General features: G+C 43.3%; 3 protein-coding genes across 5 annotated transcripts; 1 reads left to right on the top strand and 2 right to left on the bottom strand.

Annotated features, from left to right (window-relative positions):
- Positions 1–11: 11 nt before the first annotated feature.
- LOC105692400 (prolactin regulatory element-binding protein) lies at positions 12–3,498 on the top strand. The gene is made up of 4 exons (XM_012411580.3): positions 12–513; positions 706–1,109; positions 1,201–1,895; positions 2,004–3,498. Exons 1-4 carry the CDS (start codon positions 376–378, stop codon positions 2,087–2,089), a joined length of 1,323 nt encoding a protein of 440 aa, XP_012267003.2. The 5' UTR covers positions 12–375; the 3' UTR covers positions 2,090–3,498.
- Positions 3,492–9,471, bottom strand: LOC105692399 (chitin deacetylase 1). Of its 2 annotated transcripts, none has more exons than XM_012411578.3 (6): positions 9,316–9,471; positions 8,268–8,394; positions 7,257–7,387; positions 5,334–5,483; positions 4,327–5,246; positions 3,492–4,258 (listed from the first exon to the last, which is right to left on the bottom strand). In XM_012411578.3, the coding sequence occupies exons 1-6, from the start codon at positions 9,362–9,364 to the stop codon at positions 4,025–4,027; spliced, it is 1,611 nt and encodes a 536-aa protein (XP_012267001.2). In that variant the 5' UTR covers positions 9,365–9,471; the 3' UTR covers positions 3,492–4,024. The 2 variants fall into 2 exon arrangements, with proteins under 2 accessions (XP_012267001.2, XP_012267002.2); XM_012411579.3 differs by lacking the exon at positions 7,257–7,387 and adding an exon at positions 7,093–7,205.
- A 10,124-nt stretch (positions 9,472–19,595) lies between these two features.
- LOC105692407 (chitin deacetylase 1) lies at positions 19,596–23,227 on the bottom strand. Of its 2 annotated transcripts, none has more exons than XM_020856071.3 (6): positions 23,077–23,227; positions 22,822–22,987; positions 21,931–22,329; positions 21,470–21,791; positions 21,089–21,388; positions 19,596–21,005 (listed from the first exon to the last, which is right to left on the bottom strand). In XM_020856071.3, exons 2-6 carry the CDS (start codon positions 22,868–22,870, stop codon positions 20,477–20,479), a joined length of 1,599 nt encoding a protein of 532 aa, XP_020711730.2. In that variant the 5' UTR covers positions 22,871–22,987; positions 23,077–23,227; the 3' UTR covers positions 19,596–20,476. The 2 variants fall into 2 exon arrangements, with proteins under 2 accessions (XP_020711730.2, XP_048515511.1); XM_048659554.1 differs by having other exon boundaries at positions 22,822–22,984; positions 23,077–23,187.
- Positions 23,228–27,443: the final 4,216 nt, after the last annotated feature.

Here is a 27,443-nt window from a genome sequence, read left to right as displayed (position 1 = left end):
CAGCATGAGAATCAGTACTGGAGAGGCAATGGCGGTAGCCTGAATGAGCGGTTCTTGTGTACTTGAAACGTGGAACTTTTGAGTGTGGCACATCATAGCATATCGTAGTAATAAAACTGTCCTCAGAAATCGGTTTTTCATAATGACAAGAGGTAACAACTGTAGTGCACAGAAGAGAGGGTGATATCCTTAATATGTGCATATAAATTATATTGTCAAAATATGGACTAATTTCGGCGAAGATAAAATGGATTTGGGTTACTCGTGAGAACCAACATCTAATATTACTTGACAATGCTGACTGACAAACAAAATTGAAGTGTAAAGAAATTAAATAACAAAGAACATTCCTGAAATAAATTACACAAGATCAGGATGCCAACTAGAAGATCCAAGGGTGGCCTTTTGGCCAGGGTGAACTTCCCATTGTATACTCTACAAATGTTGACAAGTAGGCACATCCTAGTTGGCGGAGGTGGTGGTTCATCCAAGACTGGAGTTGCTAATGGATTTGTAAGTATTTATATCAATCCATTGCTAGAGTATTTTGAAGTTATTCATAGTATTTACCACCATTCACAAGTTCATATTCATTATGATTCTAAGGCTAGATTCTTTGTGACATGTCAGCTCATTTTGTCTTCAATATTATGCCTCTACTTCTATGTCATCTTAATCATTGTTCTTGTCATTGTCTATTTGCAGGAAATATTTGAACTGTTCCATGATGGAGTACAATTTGTGGCTGAGGAAGTAACGAGGCATGAAACAGGTCTTAGCGTAGTCATGAATTGTGCCTCTCACAACAATGGTAAACGGACAGTTATCGTTGCTGGACAAGAGAGCCACTGCCAAATGTACAACGTAAACATGAAAATTGTTAGTGTTGAGAACAACGGAGAAGTTATCAAAGGTACAGAAGGAGGCAAAGAGAGTGGAGGATTATTGAGGCAGCGAAAGAAAAGTGAGAGGGAAAACAAGCAGGAAGAAGGCGATAATATTACCAAGACAGAAAGGATACAAAAAATTTCTGACAGCAATTCATACGTAAGACACAAGAAGCTTCAACTCATCATCAAGCCGGCTGACAGCGTTCAAACTGATTTCAGGTAATTTTGGCAAGCTAGAAAGAATTTTCTGCATTCTGAATCTCCATCATGATAAATTTTTTATCCATTAGCCTGTTCTTTTTTTTTGCAGTGTTAGTGAACCGTTGCAAAGGATCGTACGTGTAAGTCCAAGCGGTGATTGCATGGCGACAGGTGGTACAGATGGTCACATCCGTCTCTGGAAGTTTCCACATATGACAAAGATTCATGACATAAAATCACATTCCAAAGAAATAGATGACATGGATTTTAGTCCTTGCGGTGATATTCTAGCAACAATAGCAAAAGATGGAAAAGCGTTTCTTTGGAATGTATCCTCAGGGAAAAAGGAAAAAGAACTGACATGGGCTGTTCCCGATGGTTCAAAATACATGTACAAACGACTTCGCTACAGAGTGACGGAGGAAGCCAAGTCCAGCTCACAGCTATTCATGCTTACGAACGCAACCTTAAGCAAGAAACCAAGCTTTCTACAGCTTTGGGACGTTCACACCGACTCTGTGCTCAAGTCAGTTCCCTACAAGGAAACCCTGTCCGCGCTCGCTGTATCTGACAATGGAAGGTTCGTCGCTGTTGGCACCATGTTCTCAGGCAATGTTGATATTTTCATAGCCTTCAGCCTTCGAAGAGCCCTCCATGTTCAGGGTGCCCACAGCATGTTTGTCACTGGACTAGAATTCCTACCAACAAAACACGATGGACCCGCCATTACTAGCAACACCGAAGCCGCTGTTGTCAGTATTTCAGTCGACAACAGAATCTGCATTCACAGCATCCCATTCAGACGTAAGAATCATTTTTCAAATGTTTTGTAACAAATCTCAGGCCCTGGATTCCAAGATCAGATGATTCTATTCTTTTCTTTCACAAACCTCCGTCGTTCCTCTGTTTCAGACACTGTGCCGTTCTGGGTGGTTATAGTCCTGATCGTTCTGAGCATATTCGGTGCGTTTGTAGCGTGCAGTTGGTTGGGTATATGACGAAGAAGAATTCTTCATCAATGGCTATTTATTGGAGGAACTCCGGGTGGTAGCAATTACCAAATTTTATCGTATCTGAGTGTGACATGATGAGATTCTCCGAGGGGTATGTTCGTCTTTGATTCGATTAAAGTTTGAAAAATAGAATAATTTTTTTTGTAGCATAGCTATTTTCCTTCTCAAGTAAAAGTTCAAGTAAAATATTGATTGGTATAAGTATGGTACTGTAAATATAATTGGACCATTTTGGTCATGGAAATGGGTGAATTATTGCCGAACGTTTCGTATTGAAAAAATACAACGCCGTTCGATATTTCAATCTGCATTTATTTAACTTTGATGTTCTATCGTTCTGAATAATAATACGACTGATGCTGAAAATCTAACAAAAATGAAAATAGCTAATGGTGAATTGATGGAAATAAAATCCTTCTAGAATCCGAAATTTCAATGTTCAGTCAATGGTGAAATTTCGGATTCAGCCCTGATTTTCTACCATTCTGAACAGTTATATTTGCGGTATGCAACCGGAGATGATCCGCAAATTTAGGTTTACATTTGAATTTTACGGTGTTTTAAAAATTAGCTAAATATCTAAATTCAATGGGCAAATAAACTAAAATGATTATATTACCGGTAATGTATACGATATTATTATTATCATACATCGTACGTACAGGGACGTATTGATGATGATTGTCGATGAAAGTAAGCAGAGAAAGTGGTCAAAGAAAAAAATGACCAACAACAAACATCGAAATTTGCAATACTTGAACTTAAAAAATGAAAAAATGAATAAATAAATAAATAAATAATAAATAAAAGGCCAAACAAACTTGAGTCATTTTGCCAGGCTGTACAGGAAAAGTTGGATGTAATATAGTGATGCATATAGGAATATAAATTATTCTTCTTGCAAATTGGAAATCTCGCTTTGCTTGAGAAAGGTGTAATATATTATACCTATGTATGTTTAATGTTGGGTATCTGAGTCGTGAAACACGCGGGTGCGCGTGGCGATACTTTCATGTATTCATTCTGTTCATTTGGAACGGGACGAAGTTCTATGTACAGATAGCATAACGATGTATATACGATGTAAGTTCGAAATGAAAGGCATGCTCTCGAATCTCGGCTGACATTTTAAATTCACAGTATACCGAGGAATTTCACTTACCATTTCGAAGAGTCGAACGTCAGATTTACTTTCAAGGCTGTGCAGTTGGTGAAGTTATAACTAGAAATTGTAAGGAAAGGATGGGTATTTTCCATTATTTGTAGACGCGAAAAAAAACAATTCGCGGATGGTAATTATTTTTGCAGTACGTGAGGGAATCGTTGAGCCGCAAAGACGAAACTCAGATATTCGGTAGTTAAAATCAAGAAATAAAATTTCAATAAATACTGTTCTTGGTTTCTTATTTTTTATTCATTCGACATCTTAGAAACGCATTGTTTTCCTTCATGAATCTCACAATTAAATATAATATCTAGTAGTAGATAGCGGCGTCGTTAAAACGACGACTCTTCTTGTCGTCGCGTCACGAGAACCTCGGAGGAATATTATATTTTTATTTATTCATTTATTTGTTTTTATATTCCTTCTTCAATTAATAATATAAAATCTATGTACAAATGAAATCGCTAGGCGTTTGTTTGTTCCATTTTTTTTTTTTTTTTTTCGTTTCGATGTCCAGGGATGGGCTCTGAGACGTAGAACGAAGAATGATTGATATCCACCCTTGATTTCTTAATATTGCGCCTCCATACCCTCATTCAGCGGACGCGTATTGTTCGACCGGAAACTCAGATTGGGTTAATTTAAGTTAGCCGATTTTTCCGGTCTACCAAAACGAAGCGGTGAGAAACTTGTCGGCCGGTTGTTCTTTTTTCTCCTTGTTTTCTCTTTTTCTTTCTTCTAAAAACGTAGAAATTTTATTCCTTCGAACTGAAACCGTCACCGGTCGGGTCCAACAACCATGGATAGTTGTTGGGGCATTCCATGCATGTGATGAGACGAAGAGTCTCTCCCGGAAGTTCCCTCGTTGTCAAAGGACACGCATTCGGGAGGGAACAGTACGGCTGTCCCTTCTCGTCGCAAGTGTCCTTCCAGTCGGCGAAGTCCCGGAGATTCGCAAGCTCGGTCGGCGTTTGGATCCATTTCAATACCTGACAAAGCAGAATGTTAAGAAACAGAAGGATAAAAAAAAAAAAGGAGATAAAAGTAGACTACAAACCTGGACCATGGTGACGAAGTACACGTCATTCTTGGCAAGCATTTCATCTATGAACTTGATGAGCTCCTCTTTGTATTCCTTTTTGCTCTTGAGCCACGAAGCGTGGAAGTTCAGACCCAGGGGTGCCCTGTTGCTTGTGTAGTGACGGTTGAAATTGTGCCTGAGAAGTCTTCCGAATTGTTCACCGGACTGTATGTTCGAGCAAGAATCTACGAGATGGCAACCGGGCAGGCTTTCGTCGAAGGTGGGATCGTCTCTGCGGTCGAGTTCGTTCATCACCATCTCCCAGACCGGATGTGACCTCGAGGGACAGTTTCTACCGTTTCCGTTACACTTGTGCGGCATACGGAAGTAAAGGGTATACGGCCAAATCGGTACGCGGCCCAAAGACGCGGTAATCGAAGCGTCGTATACGAACAATTGATCGGCCATCATTTCGAACTGTTTGTTTCCACCGACTCTCAAGTAAGGTGCTCTGACTCCGATGATCGAGCCATCGCTAATGTTGGCGAATCTTTCGATGATCAAACGGGCTCCTGCCATTTCTGCTAGCCAATCGTCGTAACTTCCCTGGCTCCAGTACCGAGGGTCGTCCTTGTGAGTCAGAGAAAATACTCCGATTTCATGACCGCGTCTGTGGAGTTCTTGCACAGCTGAGTAGTTGGTATATTTGTGAGAAACGAAGAATGTACCACGGGTTTGACAACCGTTCGGATTCAAACGACCGTTGAACACCTCGTCGTACAAATCTATGTTGTCAACGTTCACCGCACCGTTGAAAGTTAACGTTATCATCTGAGGAACTTGGGCAATGTCGATGCCACCGGGTATTCTGGTTCCGTCAGCCGAACAGAAACATTCCGGGAGAACGCACTGAGTCGGGTCGCAGTCCGGCGCCCGGTTCGGGTCGGTCTCAACGCCTAGACGATTAAAATATGAAAACGTGATTACATAAATTGGGAAAAACGATCTAAAATCCGTATTCACAGTCGGATCTTGAAACTCACTGCAAGCATTTTCGTCGGAGTCGTCCTTGCAATCGGGTGTGCCGTTGCAAAAAAGTTCTTTGTCTATGCATTCGCCATCTCCGCAAGATAATTTACCCTCGGGACAAATCGGTTCGTCGGTTTTCAGGATCGGAAGAACTTTGCGAGGAACTGCAGAGAATCAATATAAATAGTAACAATTTCTTAGGGAAACAATAAGGGTGCAAGTTATTTCGTGTCCACGGACCCTGTGTGTACAATCCATCTACCGTAAATATTGGTGGTGAGTAATCCCTTCGTAGCGACTACCCGCTACGCAGTGGTCGTTCGCCAATGTTCACGGTAGATACGATATAAAATATTTACAGGTGACAGGATAGGGAAGTGGGTTTCGAACGACAATTTTTCCTATGGATTCGGTAATTTTAACGTCACATTAACATCAACCGACAGACAAAAAAAAAAATCAAGCTTCTTGCGCTTAAAGAGTCGTTCGTGACGCGGGGGACTTCGTTGGCTCACGGCGAAGCACACGTTTATAATAAATATCAAACCGCAATAATGAATTCTGAAGATAGATCATATTTCTATTTCTTTTTTTTTTTTTTAGTGGATAAATAATGAAATAAAGGACATGTAAATAGAGTAGATATAGAGCACATAGAAAAAGTCTAAATGGAGATTGATAGATTTAGGATTTAGAGATTGCGTTGCAGAGTGTGTGGAATGGACGTAAAAAAGCTCACATTAAAACACACTTATGCAATTTCTTTTTTTTTTATTTGACCAATTGTTCCTAGAGATCGACGTGATGCTAATTACGTTTTTAACGCGTGTGTTAATCAGCTCCGTCGATCTTGTAAAAAATGAGGTATATTATATTCTATGAAATTTTCGGAAAGCAAGAGAGTGCTAAAGAGGTATGCTGCACGTAGTAAAAGAACCACGTCAAATAGAACGCAAACTCGAGTCGAAGAAACCGATTAGTAGTTGACTGGCACAGTTTATATCGTAATTAGCGCGTGAATCGCATCCAGGTCGAATTTATTGAGTGAAAACGGAAACAAAAAAATTAATAAATAATATAAAACAATATAGTAAAAAACGATTTTCTTTTTTGATATCTGCCAGACAAGCATGACGTGCAGGCAACTTGTGGTTAGATTCATCCATCGATCTTGTTATTTAAAATTGTGCCAGAGGTGCAAAAAAATTATTTGATCTCATCACAGTCGATGTATCATTGCATCAACCGACGCAAATCGGACTACGATAGATAAGTGCGGTGCTGGGTTAGCGAAAAAGAATTAAAAATCTACTCTACAAAGTCACAGAAGCATCAATGGAAGCATTTTGGTTTGTTAGTCACAATTATAGTGATAGTAATGGATAGTGATTAGAGTCGATGAAGATATGAAATAGATGAAGAGATAGATGAATATTCTTTCACAAATTCACTGATTGAAACTGCCAATAATTTGACATAATTTGTAATCAGCGAATGATGAGAAAAGGAAGAATAATTAAAAAAAAAAAAGGAACGCATATACATGAATAGTGCTTGATAATTGCGTGTGTGTGACGTTAGTCGTCGGTGTGCGTGCTACGGCGCGAGTCTACGATGACCTGGGCCCTCCTCTTTTCCGTCAAAAAAAAATTGAGCAATTGATTTGGCAATGAAAAAAAAATGGAGAAAAAAAGTTCACCATCGAAGATAAACTGTTCAATAATAGTGACGGATCAGAGAGAGGAGGACCAGTTCTCCCCCATCGTCACTTACTCTCGAGCTTGTCACAGTTGGTGACCTTGCCCTTCCAGTCGCAGGCCTGTTTGTCCAAGTCAAAGGCGAGTCCGCTCGGGCAGGTGATCGGGGTCAGACCAGATTTGGTACACCTGAAGGGAAAAGGGACTTCAGTTTCAAGGTACTTGAAAAAAGATGCTTACTCTCGAGCTGTTCGCAGTTCTTCACGTATGGCTTCCAGTCGCACGTCTGCCTTTCGATGTCGAATGCTAGCTGGTTCGGACAGCGCAACTTGGCTAACCGCACCACACCGACTTCCGTCGCCTTGTCGCACCTGGACGATTTTTATTTTCTGTTTTACCATTTTTTCGCAATGTCAATTAACATGGATTAATGACGATCGTCTCTCGGAGGATCCGATCGAAGGAAAGAGCATTCCTCTTTCGCGCGGCCTTACGGTATCGGAGATAAAATCGCGAAAATATCTTTGTCTCCGCAGGCCGGTAGACCTTGACTCGTTCGAGAAATAAAGTTGGCAAAAAAAAAAAAACAAAAAAAACAAAGAGAAAAAAATAAATCACAACCACCGGAGATTTTAAATCGCGGATGACGGTGTAAGGTTGTTTTGTCCGAAGCCGATTGCCTTGAACGGCGAAGTGACCGCTTCTACCCAATACGACGATTCTTTTCGCTCACGTTTAGCTCGGTAATTAACACCTTATAATAGGCATCGTACATTGTTTCCTGTTGTTGTAATATCGTAATCGAGTCACACGTGCAAATGGGAAGTTGAAACCTTTTACCGTTATGTACCTGCAGCTGCAGCACATGACTGTATCATCGTTTGAATACCGAGGATATTATTTTACGTACACGTAGGACGGCCTCGAAGCGGCACAACTCCGACGAAAGGCATTCTATTATTACCTTGGGTATGAGGTAGCTGAATGCAATGATCATGACTATGGCGGGCAATGGGTGTGCCGAGTTTTCAATATACGAGGTAAGAATCGCTAATTCATTCACCGGAAGATAAAATACCGTGTACCGTGCCGAGTCATTGAATGGCTCACTCGCTGCGATTCGCAAGGGGGTGAAAGAACGATGTTGAAAATAATCTAAGGCCTTGTAAATTGGGTCGGAAAAGTTGTATCGCTGACGGTGAGTGGAGAATGAAAAATTGGAACAAACTAGAGTGGATAAAAAAGTCCTACCTGACTACGTCGCGACAGTCGTGCGTGACTTTGACTCGAAAGAATTCGTCTCCTGGCCTATCCTGGCAGAGCTCTTCGGCGTTCAATTCATTCGTGCCACCCTCGCCATCCTGCGCTCTCACCGATACTGAAAACAACAATAATTATTAACAATCTTCAAGGTTGGAGATGATCACCGTAGCGGTCATGTGAGTATAATCCTACCATTTGACTGATTTTTAGGACATTCTACCGAATAAAAGGTCGACGTAGAATGGAACGAAGAACGAGCCCGAGACAAATGGCCGCTCTAGGCTTACGGCACACGGTAAGAGGAGTTCGCTGAACTCACCGTTGAAGTAGAAAGTCTCGGAAATGTCAGGGCAACTGAGGGAAAGCGACAGTGGTTACCCGAACTGGGTTTCCGCAGGCACCAAGTAATAAGTCTATCGTAGCGAACGATAGGATTGGATAAGTGAGAAAAGAGGTCGAATCGATTCCCGACAACAATTTACCGTATGTGTGATTTGAAAAATATTTAAAAATAGTTTCCCGTTTATGTAAACTCGCGATTTACATTTAAACGATGTCAAACCTGATTTGCGATTTCGTAATCCAATTTATCACGTTTTTTGAATTAAATTATGGAAACCTGGATGTTCTATTGCAAATTGATTACGTGATTTTTGGACCATTTAAGAAATTCGAATTACAAACAAAAGTGAAACGACCGGAAACAGTTTCCTAACAGAAAGTTTGATCGTTAAACGGCGTGATAAGATAAGGTCTTCGGATCGGATAATCGAAATATCAACTTCCTAATAAGTCGCAAACTATCTGAAATATAATCTTCATTTGGTAATCATTGATTAGCACAGTGCGTATGACATTCGACTGTTATGACTACGGAGTCTCTTTTTGAATGGGATTCGCAAAAATCGGCTCAGCAAATTTCGAATGATTTCGATAAAAATGATGGCAAAAAAATGGTTCTTTACATTTTTGATTTTCTGTATACGAGAGCTGTCGTTGTTTAGAATTCACACAGGTAGCAAATGGGTTTACTCACCGGCGAAGAGACACAGAGCTCCTAAAAGGATTCGTATCTTCGGCGACATGGTAGTCGTCGGCGGTACTGAAAGCGTCTGGACTAGCCGCACCCTCTCGCCCCTCTATATGAGCTCTGGACCCCCTACCTTCGGACACCTGATGACTTTCACCTCCCCAAGACATGCTGCCATCTGGAAATCTGTGCTACTTGAATAATGCCTTCCAATGGTACCGATCATTTTTTTCATCGCATCGCCGAAGACCGAGAACCATAAGTTTCACAGCGATCTTACCAAAGGACTCGTCCGATCCAAGTTCTTCTCCGATTGGGATTTTCATTTTTTCAGTTTTTAACGACCAGAAATCAATAGCTACCCATTTCCTGTACAGGTCCAAAACGGTCGTTGAAATTATCGGTAATAACGATAAGCGATAATTATTATTTTACCAATGTCCGAATCATCGGGAGTCATGAATTTCTGTTAGACGTAAGTTTCATCAAAGTTGCGCAACGATTATGTACGTGACTCTACATGTTTCTTTCGTGTTTTTGACCGACCGACCAACCCGGTATCCGACCCGACGTTGACTCTAAAGTTGCATAACGTGTACGGCGCGCGGTACCGGTGACGATAAAAAAAAAAAATAAATAAAAAGAATAGTAAAAAATAAATTATACACAGTGTAACACATTGCGCCAGTTTACATTCAATCCATGGTACAAGCAACGCAGAAGAGAAGAGAGGCTGGATAGATGAAGAAAAGAAAAGAAACAAAAAAATTGATCATTACTATGTTTAGTTACAATCACCGGTGATCGTTTCACTTGATACATCATCACGCTTACGACTTGAGAATCTTTTCTTTTTTTTTACTCCAAGTTTCGGCACACGTGATCTGCCCTGTGTACCGATGACAATCCTGTCGAGTTAGATTTTTCGTGATAGGAGGAGATTTTTGGGTATAGGAAATGTTTATTGCACCGGAAAGAACGTTTCTTTTATCGCGTGTCGCACCGCCTCCAGAAGGATCGGTTAAAAGTCTGGCACGCAACTTCTTCGTTTATTGAGTTTTCAAAGAGTACGCGAGTCGTTGGTGCAATTTTAACCGTACCCGGTACAGACAGCTGGTACCCAACTACTCGCTGACATTTTAAAACGCGTGACTTACCCATCCGCGCGGCTGAGGTATACTTTTCAAACAACGTTCAATTTATTTCTTTTCTTTTTCGTTCCCAGTTGTAGAGAAAATAAAATATTCGACGCGTTCCTCGTTCCTCGGTACTTCCACGTTGAAATCGGTGGGTCTTCGTGCGAATTGCCGGTACGCAGACGTCGCTGACACGCGAAAATTTTGCGAGGAAGGACTCTTATTTTTAACGATTCCATTCGATCGAGAGACTCACCCTCGTGACGTAGTTCGGTCGGTCGTCTCCGCGGTTGTAAAACGAGAAAAATAACGTCACTTGATTATCTTCGTTCGTTTTTCTGAGAAGAGCCACTCCTCGAATACCGATTTTGTGTACGCCGGCGATTCTATTGCCGTCCGATCGTCGATCACTTAGCATTTCAGTAGAGTAAAATTACCGATCTTCGTAGAATCGGGTGGACGGTGAGTACGCTCTTCCTTTTTTTACTTCGCATCTGGAGCTTCGTTGGAATTTCTTTTCCTATTGTCGGAGGACTACGCCGATCACAAATACCACAACTGTATACACAAATGTCAGTTCTTGACCACTTTTCTAACCGAGCGCCATTATTTTATTCACGTTATAACCCGCGGCTCACTGACCTATACGGATTCATCCCACGTCTGCTGGAGTGTTCTTCCATCTCAATGAAGATCTCGCGATTGCTATCGTCGTCATTATGGTTATCCTTATTATCATTTTTGTTATTACGAGAGGTAACGAACCGATTCGACTTCTTTAACAACGACCGACCGTCATTCTATTCGAGAAACTTATCTTTTTCACTTTTCTTTTCCGAGTAGAATAAACTTGGACCAGAACAGTCTGGTCTAGCTTTGAACTTGGTACTTGAGGGGAATGCTTTCCAGGTGTAATGGTACCTAACTTTGGCAGACGGATGGACAATGACCTGTACCGTTTCAAGGTGAAAACACTACGGTTGGTAGCGTACCGGACGTGGTCCGAATGATACGTGATTCGAATCTATGATCAATATTTCGATCGTTCGCCGATAGAATATAATATCATCGGAGCACATAGATCGATTTTTGACCCACTTCTTCGATCGTTCGGTTAATTGTTTTTTTTTTTTTTTTTTTTTTTAAAGCAAGTTACGCGATTCGAATTCAAAGTGGATTCGATGCGCATCAATTATTCTCGAGATGTCGACTGAGGCGGTGAAATCTACAATTATAAGAAATATCAATTTCGGAGATTTGCTGAGAAAGTTCTCCGAACTCTTCAAGGTTGTAGAATGCAAAATTGCGATACAATATAACGGAGAACAATAAACAACCTTCCGATGGAATTAAGGTGGGTGTAAATAATTTCTAGAAGGAATGTCGTTTGGTAGGGTCAACATCTTCGGCAAATCGTAAAAATAGCGCCGATCAAGAAAAAAGAAGTAGAGGGGAAAAGAAAAGGAGAAAGAAAAACGATTTCACTTTATTATTCACGAGCAACCATCGCTAAGGTGATTTTTTTCCTTCAAAGCTGCGACGTCGGCTGATCCCCATCGAATTTGCAGCTAACTTTCCGTGGTTGAGAAATCCAGCGACGACATAGCCGGAGGACAGGATTGCTATTGTTAGACCCGGAGCTCCAGGCAAAGAAAAATTACCGGCAAAGACACACTCGTTCACCTTGCGTATCGCACTCCACAGACAGAGGTGGTGCTTTTTCTTCCGCTTGTTCTTTTCCCTCCAAGCTCTTCGAATGTTTTATTCATTTTCTCTTCTTTCAATGTCTATGAGAAATTATAGACGAATGTAATTTTTGTCCTCGTGCGTACGTCCCGCTGTTTTCAGGCTCATCGAAGTTTTCAGTTTCTCGAAAATAATCCGAAAAGCAGCAACCGTTGTTACGAAAAAAAAAAAAAGATCGAGGATAGCAATGATTGAGGAACAAAAAAGGCAGTAAATATGGTCAAATCGTCGAAGAAAGCGCCAGTTATTAGTTGACCCAAATTTTAGGATCCACCTTTCTAAACGCTGCTGCATGTTCAATTTTACAACAGGCTTTTATTCGCCGAACGAACCGGCGTGCACGTGGATCACCAACAATTTTACATTTCGAACGCAGTCGCCGCACGTTCGAAATTACTCCTTCTTACCGTTCGCACATGAATCGGGTTATTTCTGAAGGTACGGAAATAAAAACGATCGCTGTATTCCCCGACCTCGCATGAAATTTAGAAAATCGTTACGAGTATTTTTTTTTCCCGCGACGATCGGTAATGTGTGTCAGGAAATCCCGGGGATCGATTCGACAGCCTGCAGCAGATTCTGACGCGGGGAAATTGTCACGAAATGAAATTAGGGTTTCTACGTTATATCTCGGCGTTGAAATCTAGACCGAGTGGTGCGTGGTGTCGGTATTCCCTTCGGCTTTGGATCGCGTAGAACATCGAAAAAGTGGTATTATATTATTGCCGAACGCAGGCATTCCTCTTCAGTGACATGGCGTCGCGAGATCCTTTACGTAGGTATACGTATACGCGAACCTCGCGACAACAACAGGTCGCCTCGGCAATAAGGCGCCTCAACAGCTATGGTATAACCGACTTCCACTTTCCCTGCAGAATAAAATCTGACGCCTGCAGCCAGCGATTATTATTACCGAGTATCCGAATCCTCGCGCGATTGCTCGATTCGACCGATCGTCCGCGATAACTGATAATTGTCGCTTATTTTCTCTTTGACCGTTATTAACACCTTCTTAATAACAACCAGGGCCACTCGAGCAATCCGATTGCCGTTTCAACGCCACACTCGAGAGTAAGACGACGCCAACAAGCCGATTTCGTAACGTGTACGCGCTCTATGTGGGTCGATAAAAATCAATCTCCGACGTCCGAACGCGATCGTTCGAGACAGCTGCATACTTGAAGATGGATCTTCGGATCGTCGGGCTTCCGAAAACTCGGCTATTTTGTAAGAACGATCAGTTTCAGATGACCTTGCGCCTTTAACACTTTCACTCGATGGCTGCATACGGAATCCAACGGCAGCAGCGGCAGCAAAAGTCGTCGTACGAATTTCCCCTTCACGCGTTCGAACCGCTTCTCTATTCTACTCGGAGGCAAAAATACCGGACACGAGAAGAGCGAAGCGATAGAACGGAGGGGAGGACGAAGGTTGACCTTGCCCCTGAAAAAGAGGCGAAGGTGCCCGCGCTACGGATTGTCCTGTATATCTGTACCGATCATAAACGGCCGTCCGATACGATCGGGATATGTGGGGCTCGGAACTTTTCCGCTTTGGGAGCTTTCGCTCGTCGACTCGAAGCGCGGTAGCCGACCGAAGACCTTCGATTGTGAGCCGAGAGCGGCGAGCTCTGGGACGCCCTAGGGTACGCGAGGATCCGATCCCATCCCAATCTGGTACCGGGAATACAAATACGAAAACGCCTCCGGCAACGGGCGTAGAATAACTTTCACTGTCAAATGTTATATGTCACGTAATGATCTTCGGAGCGTACGCGTATGTCACCTATACGTAAACTCGCCACCCGACTTAGAAATCAAACCTTTTAGCTAAATCGACTTTCGACCCCACAGGTACAATAAAATCGCAGGATTTTCTTTATTTTTGGAAAATAAGAATGAGGTAGTTCTCTTTTCAGAGTCGGAAAGTTTCCATACGAGTTGATAGGTGCGATACTAGCCGAGCGAACATCTGGCAATTACTGTACAAGTGACTATACGCTGGTCGTAGGTCCATTTTCTTTGTCGACGACAAGAAATGCCAAGGCGAAGCTCGATGACGATATCGGATACCCGAGAGCAGTCGCCGTTGAAGATCACAGAGACGACAGCGAGGCCTCCAGCCTCGAAGATCGTCGCCGTGACGTGTGGAGTCGCATACCGATACAGCAGGAGGTGAACCACCACTGAAATCTCTCGGAGTTACGCAGGATAGAGAGCAGAGGCGAACGGTACCTGCTGCAATCGAGGAAGTCGTACCGACGCCACAACCTATCCCACCAAAGTCACAGAATAAATTCCTCCAGCTTGCGTAGGGTCGTAATAAGTAATATTGATCCAAGTCGTGCAAATTGTCTCGTCTCAATGTGGGTGGAGATAAAATACCCTCGCGAAACTGTGGTCATCGCGACACGGCGCTGGTCCAAATTATACAAGCGAGACGTTGCTCCTAGTTAGATCAGAATCTATAATCTAGACTCAAATCAGTTGAGAATGAATCATCTCCGCATTCGGGTCAGAACTCTAATGAGAATCAATTAATCAATCCGACCCAAGTTTACGTTGGACTGAACATTTTCGCCGACTCGATTCAGCATCGGTAATTTCACGTTACCGCGAACCGGTCCAATGTCTTCGGCGTAACATTTTTATAGTCTCATTTTCTTCCGAGAACTATTCGAGGCTCGTACAATTACCGCACAGGTTTACACCCGGACATTCAATCTCGTACGTAGATTTTACTTAATTTTTATTTCCCGATCCCTCAACGTTGCAACTACCCGATTATGTATAATAATATGTATTGAGAAAAAAAAGAAACGACAAAAAGTAACCGAAGCTAAGAGAGACTTCTCAATGTCGATTGTCGCCCGAAGCCCAAGGGACGTAAGAATCGATCAGAGATGAATAAAAAAAACGGATAAAATAAAACGCGATACGCCGCTCGGTCATTCATAGAGCCGCACATTTCCTGTTTTTTGATCCAATTTTTTTTCTTCTTCCCAGAAGAAACCAAGAACACAATTCGCATGTTCAAGGATATACGTGTACACTTTTTGTTCGGTGATTCAAAATCACGGACCATTGCCGTTCGTTTTATCAATTTCTTTTTGGTCGTTTTCTGCTTTTTTTTTTTTTCAATTTCACACATCGCGACCGATGTAACGTGAATTTGAATAGCTGTTTACGATAATAATCGTATAAATCATTGACGATTCAGTCTCCGTGGGACTTGACTGTTGACTCGAGTCAGGGCGGGGCTGCTCTACTTACCGTATATTTTTCACTCCACTCCTCGAACGAACCGCGTTCCGTTTAAACACGGTCACCGATCGCCCACATGGGTGTATATCGTACGACGCGTCGTTGCTATTCACTTCCCATACGCCTTTCGACATTATTTTTCTTCCTACCAAATTTTCGTCATTATTTTCGGCCCACCGATTTTCGGAACATCACGCTCGGTACTCCTCGGAAGTCGAGGAGTCATCCTTATAATTCCCTCGCCGAGGTCGAAATTAATATTTGCAACACGATCGCGTCAGGTCCTGAGCGATGGCCTCAACATTTTTTTCACTTCTTCTTCTCTTTTTTCTATTCTGCTTTTCGACTCCTGTTTTTTTTTTTTTTTTTTCACGTTCAACGTCAGCGGCGTATGCAGGAAATAGTAATAGAAATCCTTTCGGATTCCAAAAAAAATAATATAATAATAACGAAAACATATATAAATCCGTTATCATGGCCGCGTGTCTTGTGTAGTATAATTAATGGGGATTATGCAAATTGGGGATAATCAAAAAGCAGGTGTCAATAATTACCGCTCTTCGATCGTATAGATTCCAGAACCAGTGGAAAAATAAACGAATAAATTAAATCGTCGGACCGAAATGACGATGGAAAAAAATTTGTTGCCGAGTAACAGCGATTCGATGGTGTACATCTTGTGTAAAAAAAGAAAAAAGGAAAAAAAAACTTCTACAATTTTTCCAGCATTCGAATGAATGAATTGGACGAGATTACGTTTGGGTTACGGGTGGTCAAGTGCTGCCGAGTGGTCACTTGCCGCAAATATTCACGGTAGGTATACATTGTGTATTTATTTCGATTCCGATCGCCGATGCGAAACGGTACGAACGCCGAAGGACCGATCGTAACACCGGTGGCGATTGAATAACGCCGCCATTATTCTTTTTATCGCTTAATTGAAATACGTTTATGTAAATCCCTACCGGTCACAATCACGTTACGAAGCAAAGATCATACCGATTCCGGTAATCCTGTTTTTCGTAGTCACATCGTATCGCGTAGGGAGATCATCTAGAGTCAACTACCGAAACCTTGAGATTTTCAGCTGTGTTAAAAATTTCAAGTAAAACTAAAGAGTTGTTGTTTGTGTTTTTTTCGTATTGAAATTCCGCACGTAGGCTACGTATAAAAGCTGTTTTCATGGAGAGATGATGATTTTATCACCCGAAAGATCGGGGATTTCGAACTAGCGGATTTATACCAATTGGCCAACCATACGACATTCGTAGCAATGACGTTCGTTGGAATGACGATCTTGCAAGGATTCGAAGTAAAAATCAGGCGGTGAATGCGATCGATAGATTATTAATTTATATCAATGTTCGAAGTATTCGACGACCGCGTCATATTCTGCAATTCCTAGAGTCAAGATCCTCGGAATATAAATATATATCTACACGTTGTGTAATCACGCGATGTATACGTATACCTGTCGTACGTATTACGATGAAATGTCTCTTGCCAAAAATAATTAACGACTCCTGGAATTGAATTTCGTCAGAATATGATCGCCGTTGTCGTAGGATTTGTAAATAGTCGTAACATTGGAAAAATCGTTTGACTAGGCAGATCCGACGATTGAAAAGCACCGATACCCTTCGGTGAAAATTGTCGCCGCTCATTGATTATTAACGAAGAGTGGACAGAGATCGATCTTCGACGGTCATCGGGATAGACGAGTCCGTCAAACCTGTATGCAACGGTGCATGCGATCGTACTTGTTAGTTCGCAATCAACGTTAGCAACAATTTTCACGTGGTGGATGGTAGGAGTCTCGGGCAACTTCGGTCACCCACTGACCCAGTAGCTGTCGCCGCTGACTTCGCTTCTGCAATTGCTACTTTTCCTTTATGTACGTACATAATTATATTTACTCGCACGATGAATTTCACCAAGTTTATAATTCCCTCGCGCCTGCCAACGCTCAATTATACCCACTCGTGGATTTTAATTTCGTCACGATTTTTGCGGAGGCTTGTATCCACAGATTTGCGGAATTTTAATTCAAGTTCTCGCACCGTCGAGGGAGATACGGGTGGAACGAAAAACCAGTGCACGAAACCCCGAGTCCTGAATTTCAATCGAAAGCGAATGAAATGTTGGATGCCGGTGTCGCTCGAAGAAGTAAACTCCGGTTCGCAAGGTCAAATTTTTTTTTAACATTCGAGAGAATTTATTCCAGGGTTGAGTCGACTAACGCGTTCGAGCAATTCTCCGGTGATGATAATTTAGGATAGGACAGACACAACGTTATTATAATCTTAGACATTGAGCGATTTGAATTTCCATGTCATGATCTACTTTCGCTCTACGACACCGTCGAGGTTTTCAATCAATTTCAACCGGCTTGTCGCGCCGATAAAAGGTCTACCAGATACAAATTTCGTAAGCTACTCGGTTTTATCGGAGGAAAACTTTGCGAGAATTTTTCGAAAGTCGAATAAGAACGTTCCGGGAATCTCCGTGAACTTGAATGTCATGGGGGCATTTTTACGTAACCGTACAGCTTCGTAAAGATGAATATTTCCAAAGGTGAAGTAAAACTGTACGAATAAATTTTTATTCCAAATCTCCGTCCCGTCGAAACGACCGTTCGCGATTCACCTCGTGTGGTAGTTTCATTAATTTTTGCTTTTCATTTCTCCTAAAGTTGATAACTACTCGGTGCGCGTCCTTGCGACCGAAGGAGTCCAGGAGCCCCAGAGGCGTCGGTTTGTATATCTCTGCAGTAGCTTTCTCTACTTTCGCTTACGTGAGATCTCGACGCAGACTTATCCGCTCACAATAACCGATACGAACCTACACACACCTCGTATTATATCCTCATCTGGCATACCGCGGTACCGGTGCATCGGAATTCTCCTCAGGATTCGGTGAGAGAAACAACAAAAAAAAAAAGAAAAAAAAAAAACTTCACGAAGATGCGACGTAGATCCTGTTTTGAAAAGAAAAAATATTCCCATGTAACGTCGACGGTAATTGATGCTCAATCCTGAAGTTCATTTCCTTAATTTCAGTTTCTTATTTCTTGTGTTTCTCATGTTTTTTCTTCAGGGTTTAGCATCTCGAAGAATGTCGAGGAATTTCAAGTGCTGTCCATAAATGGCTCAGCGAAATAGAAGCTTCCAGATGTTATACAGCTATTATAATAGCGTGGAGAAAGGATAAACTTCACGGTATAAATGTCAACGTGTTGTCGAGTTGCGATCTTGAACCCTTGAAATTCCACGTTGGATTTCAATCTTCGACATCCTTTTACGCAAAAGCCTAGAAGGTAAGTTCCGAAAAAAAAAACAAAAAAAACATTATGTCCTAGACCAACGATTACCTTCGAATTATTTTCATCGGCAGACCGTGTTCACGTTGGGATTAGGTTCCCTCGCGGGCAGCTATGCTAATCGCAATTTCACGTACCTACGTACATACCCGCGGCACGAAACGCTGCCATGAAAATTTCTGTACAAATAATAAGAGCCGGACATATAAATGATATAAGAAAGTTTTGTCTCATCGAAGTGTCGAAGGTATAACGTACCTAGATGGGCCATACGTGGGCTTACGCCAGGTAGCGCATACCCTATCGAATATACGTATGGATATATATGCGAATGTGTGCGTTATGTGTAGGCATTCTGGAACGCGGTATTTCCACTTTTCACTCTCTACCTGAACCACACCCCTGCAACCAAGCCAGCCTCGGTGCACGAATCAAAAGTACGAAAGAAATAAAATTAAAAAATCGCGAGAAATGCCAGGTAACGAGACAAACCGACGACTTGCCGATTGAATTTTCAATTAAAATTCACTCCAACGATTTAACCTTGATCCGAATTTAGTCCCGCTGCACCAGAAAAGGTAGCGTCGCCTCGTCGTCCCTAACTTTGTCCGATAAAACCGGGTCGTGGTCGGTGTCGTCGGGCCAGTTTGACATTTTTTTTTTCATCCATTCCTCAAAATCATTTCTGGCTTGTGAGAAAAATTGCGGTCAAGTTTAATCTACATCTGTATCCGTACGTAGACGACAGTCATTGACGAATCGTACCGTGCGAGGAAAGATTGCGGAGGATATTTCCGGTTATCAAATTTCATTTTTCACTCGTAATTTTTATTATAATATTTTATTTTTCAAGATTTTTGTTGTTTTTCGTAATTTTTTTTTTGGATTTTCTTTATTTCGTTCTTTTTCTTTTCCTTTTTTTTTTTCTAAATCATCTTAATAAAGTCTTCGTTTTCGTTGGAACAGTACATACACATACATATAATATCACTTACTTTACAATACAAATATGTATATACACGGGTACGTAAATGTTAGTAACTTGTGTGCGTGTCTTTCTTCCATACGAGGTCGTCATCGTCCGCGTTTCTGCATTTTTTTTTTGTCTCGGACAAGCTCTTTGAAAAAAATAAGAAGGATAATTAGGAATACAGGGGTGGGAAGAATCGGACAACGGAGTAGGGGGGGGGGGGGGGGGGGGGGAAAGTTTCGCGGTGTTAGATGTGAATGTTCGTATGGAAATATGTGCGTGTGAAAAAATTTCGCATGCCGTTTGTGTAATTTTTAAGCTATAAGTATAGGTGTATTCGTAATAGGTAAGAAGAGTTCGGGGAAATATTATCACGAGTTGGCCGCCGATTTTTCGCCGCCCGATTTTTAATTATTTATTTTTTTCGCCGATCTTTTTTTTTTCATCCAGCGATTTCTACTTCGTGGGATATGGTCAACGGAACCAGGTGCAGCTACAGGTATTCATTTCACCGCCGTTATTTATTTTTGTTTTTTTTTTCTCCAATGTTCCGCCGTCTTTTTCTCTTGTGGGAGAGGTTGAAGAGGAATTTTGTTAAGGGGGTAAAGTGCACTCGGAACCGTTAAACTTTCTCATCTTCAGTTTTTTTCTTTTTTTCTTCTTCTATTGATGGCAATTGGAGTTTTTTTTTTTTTCTTTTCTTTTTGTTCGTTATCAATTCTTCCAAAGGAGCTTAGAAGAAACCGTCTCCCGTGGGATCGTTGATCCACGGGTAGTTGTTCGGGCATCTCACGCAGGTCTGAAGGTTGATAGTTTCCCCGGGAACTTCCTTGGAGGTGAGCTTGCAGCTGTGCGGCACCCAACAGGCCGGAATCCCTTCGACGGAGCACTTCTCCCTCCACGATTCGAAGTTCTTCGACTCGCTTATCGTCCTGGGACTTTGGATCCATTGGATGACTTGAGTCATCGTGACGAAGTAAACGTCGTTGTGGTTGGCCAGAATTTCGTCGATCCAGTACAAGAAGGCGTCGAGGAACTCGGGATTATTCTTCAACCACGCTGCGTGGAAGTAAAGACCGAGGGGCGCGCGATTCTGTTTGTAGTGACGGTCGAAATTGTGATTGAGAAAATCGTAGAACTGATCGCCGGTCAGTATGTTGCTGCAGGAGTCGATCATAGCGCAACCCGGAAGGTATTCGTCGTTCTCCGGATCCTCCCTGCGGTCCAACTCGTTCATCACCATCTCCCAGACGGCGTGAGATCTGAATGTATCGAGAACAGAGAAAAAAAAAAAACAGACCGGTTAAGTAATTCGAACGATTCGAGGACAGATCGTTTTACTCACCTTGTCGGACAGTGTTGAAGGTTTCCGTGACATTTGTGGGGCATTCGGAAGTACATCGTGTACGGCCATAGGGGAGGATTGTTGAGGGCCGCGGTGATGGTAGAGTCGTAAAGGAAGGCCTGTTCCTCCATCATCGTGAACTGGTTGTTGCCGCCGACTCTGAGGTACGGGGCTCGTACTCCTACCACGCTGTTGTCGGTCAGGTTTGCGTATTTTTCAGCGATTATCCTCATCCCCGCCATCTCCTTGGCCCAGTCGTCCACCGTGGCGTTCGACCAGAACTGCTCGTCGTCGTTGTGACTGAAGTGCAAATATTGTCATTTTTACCCACCCCCGACGAATGGTTTTATTTCTTTAATCCTCTCGAGTTGTTCTACTCACGATATGGAATGTACGGCGATCTCGTGACCTTTCCTGTGGGTCTCCTGCATCGCCGAGTAATTCGTGTACTTGTGGGATACGAAGAATGTCGCTTTGATGTCGCATCCGTTCGGATTCTTCCTCTTACCGTTGAACATCTCCTTGTAAAGATTGATGTTGTTGTTGTTTATAGCGTCGTCGAAGGTGATGGTGATCATCTGGGGTACGTCCTTGGCCGGAAGGTCACCGGGGACGGTGGTACCGTCTTCGGAACAGAAGCAGTCCGGCAGAACGCAGACCGCCGGATCGCAGGGTGGCGCTCTGTTGGGGTCGTTGTCCATGTCTTTTTTTTTTCATATCGCAGAGAAAGTAATTTTCCATTAGCCGAGGATCGACGCAACGCTCGGAGTTACCGTACGGTTGGTTGTCCGTCCGCCAACATTGACGAACGGGATCGCGAGCGAATCAACGAGGATACTCACCGCAGGTATTTTCGTCGGAACCGTCGGTGCAGTCTTTCTCCCCGTTGCAGAAGAGTCCTCTTTCGATGCAGTTTCCGTCACCGCAGGCCAGAAAACCGTCTTGGCAGAGGGGTTCGTCCGTGTAAAGGAGAGGCTTCACTTTCCTCTCCTTGCTTTTGGACTTGCAATTTTTAACGGAGCCCTCCCAATCGCAGGTCTGCGATTCAATGTCGAAGTAGAGACTGGTCGGACACCTCAGGGCCTGCAGACCGGAGCTCGTACACTGGATTACGTCTCGGCAATTCGAACCCTCGCCGGGTACCAATCTGAACCACTCCCCGGCGTCTTTGTCCTTGCATATCTCCTGCTCGAAACTGTCTTCCTTCTTACCGTCGTCCTGACGCTTCACTCGGATCGCGGCTGAGGAGCGTTAGAATGGACAGTGGTTGAAAAAGAAAAAAAAAAAAGAAAAAAGGAAAAGAAAACCTAATCCTGCTTTTTCTTTTTTTCCTTTATATCGCAGCTTGAAAAACCGATATCTCGCTACCGTACGGTCGCTTGCTCGCGATGTGGTTATCGTGTCTGTGGACAGGGAAAGTTGTCCCCCACCGTCTTCTGCGCCCCGGGGCAACCTGACGTCATTTAGCCGGGGACCGACCGGACAATCTCGCGTTCAACCGGGGCTTTCACGATCTCCAATGATCTTATGCAACCAATCAACAAAAGCGCGACAGCTGAGCACGACAACCACAACCGAGAATTCGGAACAATTATCACCTCGAGTTACCAAATTCCACATCACAACGAAAGAACGAAAAGAAGAAGAGCAGGGGTGGTAAGGCGATTTGAATTTTTCAATTGCTTTGGAAAGCTGCGAATTTCGGGGCAAAAAAAAAAACGACCGTGACTTACCAGCGATGCCCAGAGTTGCCAGAGCGACGAGCACCGTCGAGGACCTCATCCTGAGGTAAATTTTTACTAATTTTAGTTCCGGTTAAAAACTTTCGGTCCTATTCCCTTGGCACAGTTAGATCTGGTCCCTCTTCCCCTTATAGCGTATACGGTATTTTCACTCCTGCTGTACAGTCAAGTTGTTATTTTATTTTAGCTTTGATTATCAATTTTAATTGGCGATCGATCGATTTCAATTATTTTTCTCCTCTCTACCTGCACTTCCGGGGGGACGGGATCGGTACGCGATAAAGAAAAAATATATATATATATCTATAAAACTTTGGAGTTTGCGGACAAAGTAGGGCGGGCCCTCGGTTATGGACCGCTTACGGACTGGCTGAGCGCGCCACTCACCTGGCCTTATATTGCCACCACCACCAGGTGTGGTCCCCACTTTACCCAAACACTCTACGAATCCTCGCAACGACGCAACACACTCTCACCGTCACCAGAAGTGTTAGTTAATCCGTACTCCGTACCGATGGGACTTACGCGATGCCGAGACGCGACTGAGAAAATTAAAGGGCGTCAATTAATGCGACCCTGTATCACGCCGTGGCGTGTGCCACCGAGAGTCCTCGAGTCCCCGGAGCGAATTTCGGCTCTCCCTTGACTCCTGCTCGAACGCTATGAAATTTTGCGACAAATAATCATCGACAATAGAATAAAAGTTGGAAGAATCGAGTGAGCGGTCTAGGCGTGGGCTGACCACTTCCGTTGAACCCTCCTACCTCTTTACCTCCTCGAAGAAGACGTGCAACCTGCGCTTCATCTTTCAGCTTCGGTTTTCAGCGTTGCTATGCAGCGCTATGCACGATTCCTACGAGCGATGGGCAGTGGTGCTCATCGAAAATTTGACGGACGACGATTTTCGAACTCCGGAGAAGGGGAAGGGCCGACGTCGGTAGATTTTGTAACGCGGTTCCCCGCTCGTTCGGATACCTTCGAAACATAATCGTCCGTCGAAAATCACATCCTCGAAATACCTCGGTGCGCTTTGACCCGCGGTGCACGTGCGGCACCTCAATGTAAGCGGTACCCGCTGGAATGGCGAAGTGAGTTTCGAAGGTGGAATGAGGAGACCGTGACTAACGCTCTGCCGTAATACAACAGGTGGCATTTTCTGCGTTAGGATTGAACGTCGGTGTGCTTTACGGTCGGACGTTAAACAGCCGGCAGAGCGGACGATTTTCTTAATCACTCGCCTTTGGTTTCGAGTTTCCTTCGATCGTATTTAATGATTTGTTTTTCGTTGAATTCGACCTCGAGTATGAAAGTAGCCGGACTGTAAAAATATTTTCAGCGAACCGTCCGTTCGTTCTACCCCTCAAGGGTATTCCTCGACGCGGGTATTCCAATTTTAAATATATTTCGACTGTTCGTAGAAAATATGATCACCCTTGCGCAACGCGTTACAACGCCTATTCGTATTTTTCTCTTTCGAACCTAGAATGTGATATGTGCAATTATCACGAGGTTTCTCTATCGGCTAACCAGTCATCGAGCTAACGGCACCAAATACCAACAAGGTCTTTCGTTGGCAGGCTCAACTGCACTTCGACGCGATCATCGCGTAATCTCGAAACAAACAAGCGCGAGCAGCTGAAATCAAAACCATGTGAAACATGACCATCGTATTATGGCTGCGGTACCACTCGGATGCAATTGGTACTTAGCGGAGTCCTTGAATAAAATCGTCGCGGGAAAAAAAAAAGGGATAAAAATAAGAGCGAAGCGGCGAAGAGGATTACGGTTACCACCGGTATTCAGTGATCGCTACCGTTCGCACTCGAACGTATAGTGACCGCGGTGGCGATCCCCCCAAACAAAGAAACCACGTCGCAGTGGTCCAGCAGCAGCGTGACATTTGTAAGATGTGATTATGCTTCTTGATCGGTCAAATTGCTTTCTTTGAACAGTTGCGCAATTCATAAAACCAACCAACCTTTAACGTCCGCAATTTATTCCCATCTCTTTCCGACACTCTCTCTCTCTCTCTCTCGCATCTTTCATATCTCCGTATCGTATCCTCGTACTCGCCTCTGAATGAATACTTGATGATTTTTTCGCGCGGTCGTCGTACATCTTTGGCTTCGAAATGGTTTTTTTTTTTTTTTTTTTTTTCAGAGCTAACGACAAACATCGCATCGATGGATATCTTCTTCCCTACCTCAGCGGACCCAACTCGACAGATATTAGCTTTCCTGTCGTCCGAATCACTCTTTTTTTTTCCATTCCATCTCAACAATTATCAATAATTATCTTCCCTTCTTTATTCAGGTTCTCCGGTTCGATCGATCCTCGCGTAAAAACCGACGATTCAAAATGGAAGCATACCTACCGCCCTGGCGAACCCTCGGGACTTCCGTTCGGTGATCTTTACAAGGACATCGAGGTACGGCCAGGCTATCGGTAAACTCTTCTTCCTTTTCTTCGACGTCTGCGTGTGTCTTTTTTTTTTTTTTTTTCTCTTTCTCTTCTCTCTCGTTTCTTCGCAACTTCTTTACGTTATCGCGTGAAGATCGGGGGACGTTGTTGCGGCCCTGCGTGACATATGCCGCTGTTAGTGAAAGGAAAGAAGACGCTGTCGGCCGATACACGGTCGTCGAAGCCTTCGAGGAGCTTTCTCTGCCTCCGGCCTGAGTCGGGCGTGCGGCCTACCCGGGGCGTCGAGGGCTCCAGCCGATTCCTCCGACGAGTCGAACCGACTCGCAACTCTTCAAAGACTGCAGCTAACGACATCTATTTACCGTGAGTAACGATTTCTCTTTCCACCGCCGATCCGCTGCCGATTTTTATTGCCACCGTCGATCGTTTCGCTGCAACGATCTTCGCACAGATCGCTCGGTGGCTCGATCGGTGGTAACACGCCTGGCATTTGCTTCGTAATTTCGGAGCAAACCGATCGCGAGCGAAAAAATGATTACCGCTCGTTTACCAACGATGGAAAATCTGCGTCGAGTATCTCCGACCGGTTTCGACGATAAGATCGTCGCTGAATCGAATCGCTCGCTCCAACTCAGAAGTTTCCTTCTACTCCGAAACAATATTTCCAATGAAGTTTATTGTAACGATATCTCGTGCAATCGTACGATTTACGTCGTTTCTCAAGTTTTCTTTTAACAACGAAAGTTTAGAAAGCTATTCATTCGCGAATAATCATACACTGAATTAAATCAACGGCCATTGTAATTTACCTGTGCTACCGTGTGTGGGAGAACTTTGAAGAGATGTGACCGCAAAATTAGATAACTTACAAGAATCAATTTGAAACGAGTCTGATTACAAACCAACTTTCAACGTTCATGCCATTTACAGCTCTGTAATTTCTTTCGAGAGATTCGCATCGATAATTTAAAGCCACAATGATTTCCGAGTGACCGAAGGAATGAGAAACAAAATCAAAATCCCACCGTCGTTCTTATTCCAAATAAATTAGGCAATGGTCTGCGAATAATTGTGCAATTTTTCTAACGTCGAAGAACTAGCACACTGCGAAATACCTGAGCTGAGAAAAAACTCGATTCAAGTCGCTCCCGTACCGTCACATATTTTTCTACACGTAGAGACACGCGATATCGAGTTGATCGGGAATATTTCCCACGGGAAAAGTGTGCCAAAGGCGTTATCGCCTGTAAAATGGATCTCCGGTACGACCGTCAGGTTTCAATTTTCCTTCGATCGTTCGCGGTGAAGCGATCGCGAAGCGATCCTCCCTATCGCCCGACTTGCTATTTACGAAACCGCTGATAAAATCTCATCAAATCTCACGTCATCTGTTCATCATTTATCGAACTGCGTGGAAAAAAAACCAGTCAATATCGTCAAACTTTTCGTCGGTTAGATTTTTCGCTTTTCTTCCCATTTTTCGCCACGCTATCCGCGATTCGACAAAATATTCGCCTCGCCTGGCATTCCATTCGTCGTGTGCGTTGGTACGTTATATTCCGTGCTCTTTTACCGCCACTCGAAAGCTCCGGAGCGGAGGAGATCGAGATCATTGTCCCGCGGATAAGTTTTCGGCAGAAGGGGGTGAAATAAAAAGCAATTCAAGACCTCCGACGCAGTTTTATTTTTACGTGTACACGCGAGCGTATCATACACTTACGTAGTTATACTTGTGGAACGTGGGTAATAAAGTGGCATCAAAAAGGGAATGGAAAGGGGCTGGATTTCTTATTGATAAAATGTGCTTCCTGAATACTTCAACGTTCCGGTGTACGTGAAAGGTGTATACCTACGAAGTTCGCATTCCTTTCCTCTGATTGAAGATTTTTGGGCATGAAAAATTAAAGTAAAGAAATAAAAACCATCGGTTTTTCGTGCCACCGTGAGCAATTTCAATCCCTCCCATCTCTCCCTCTCTCTCTCTCTCTCAACCTCGACGCTTCTACCTGCTCGCCCGTTTGACCTTTAACCGCAAGCTGAGCAGGCTCGCGTATGCAAACGTTCGCACCCACGAGTACGTTCCACACCCTGAATTATAGCGAGGCTACACCTGTAAATCTTTGCTGTTTTTATTTTGGTCTTTTGTAAAATTTTCTCTGCAAGAGTTATGAATTTTCCCACGTTTTTTTACC

The sequence above is a fragment of the Athalia rosae genome, chromosome 8 (genome assembly GCF_917208135.1).
Source record: "Athalia rosae chromosome 8, iyAthRosa1.1, whole genome shotgun sequence".
Classification (NCBI taxonomy): domain Eukaryota; kingdom Metazoa; phylum Arthropoda; class Insecta; order Hymenoptera; family Athaliidae; genus Athalia; species Athalia rosae.
This window is presented reverse-complemented; position numbering and strand designations above follow the sequence as displayed.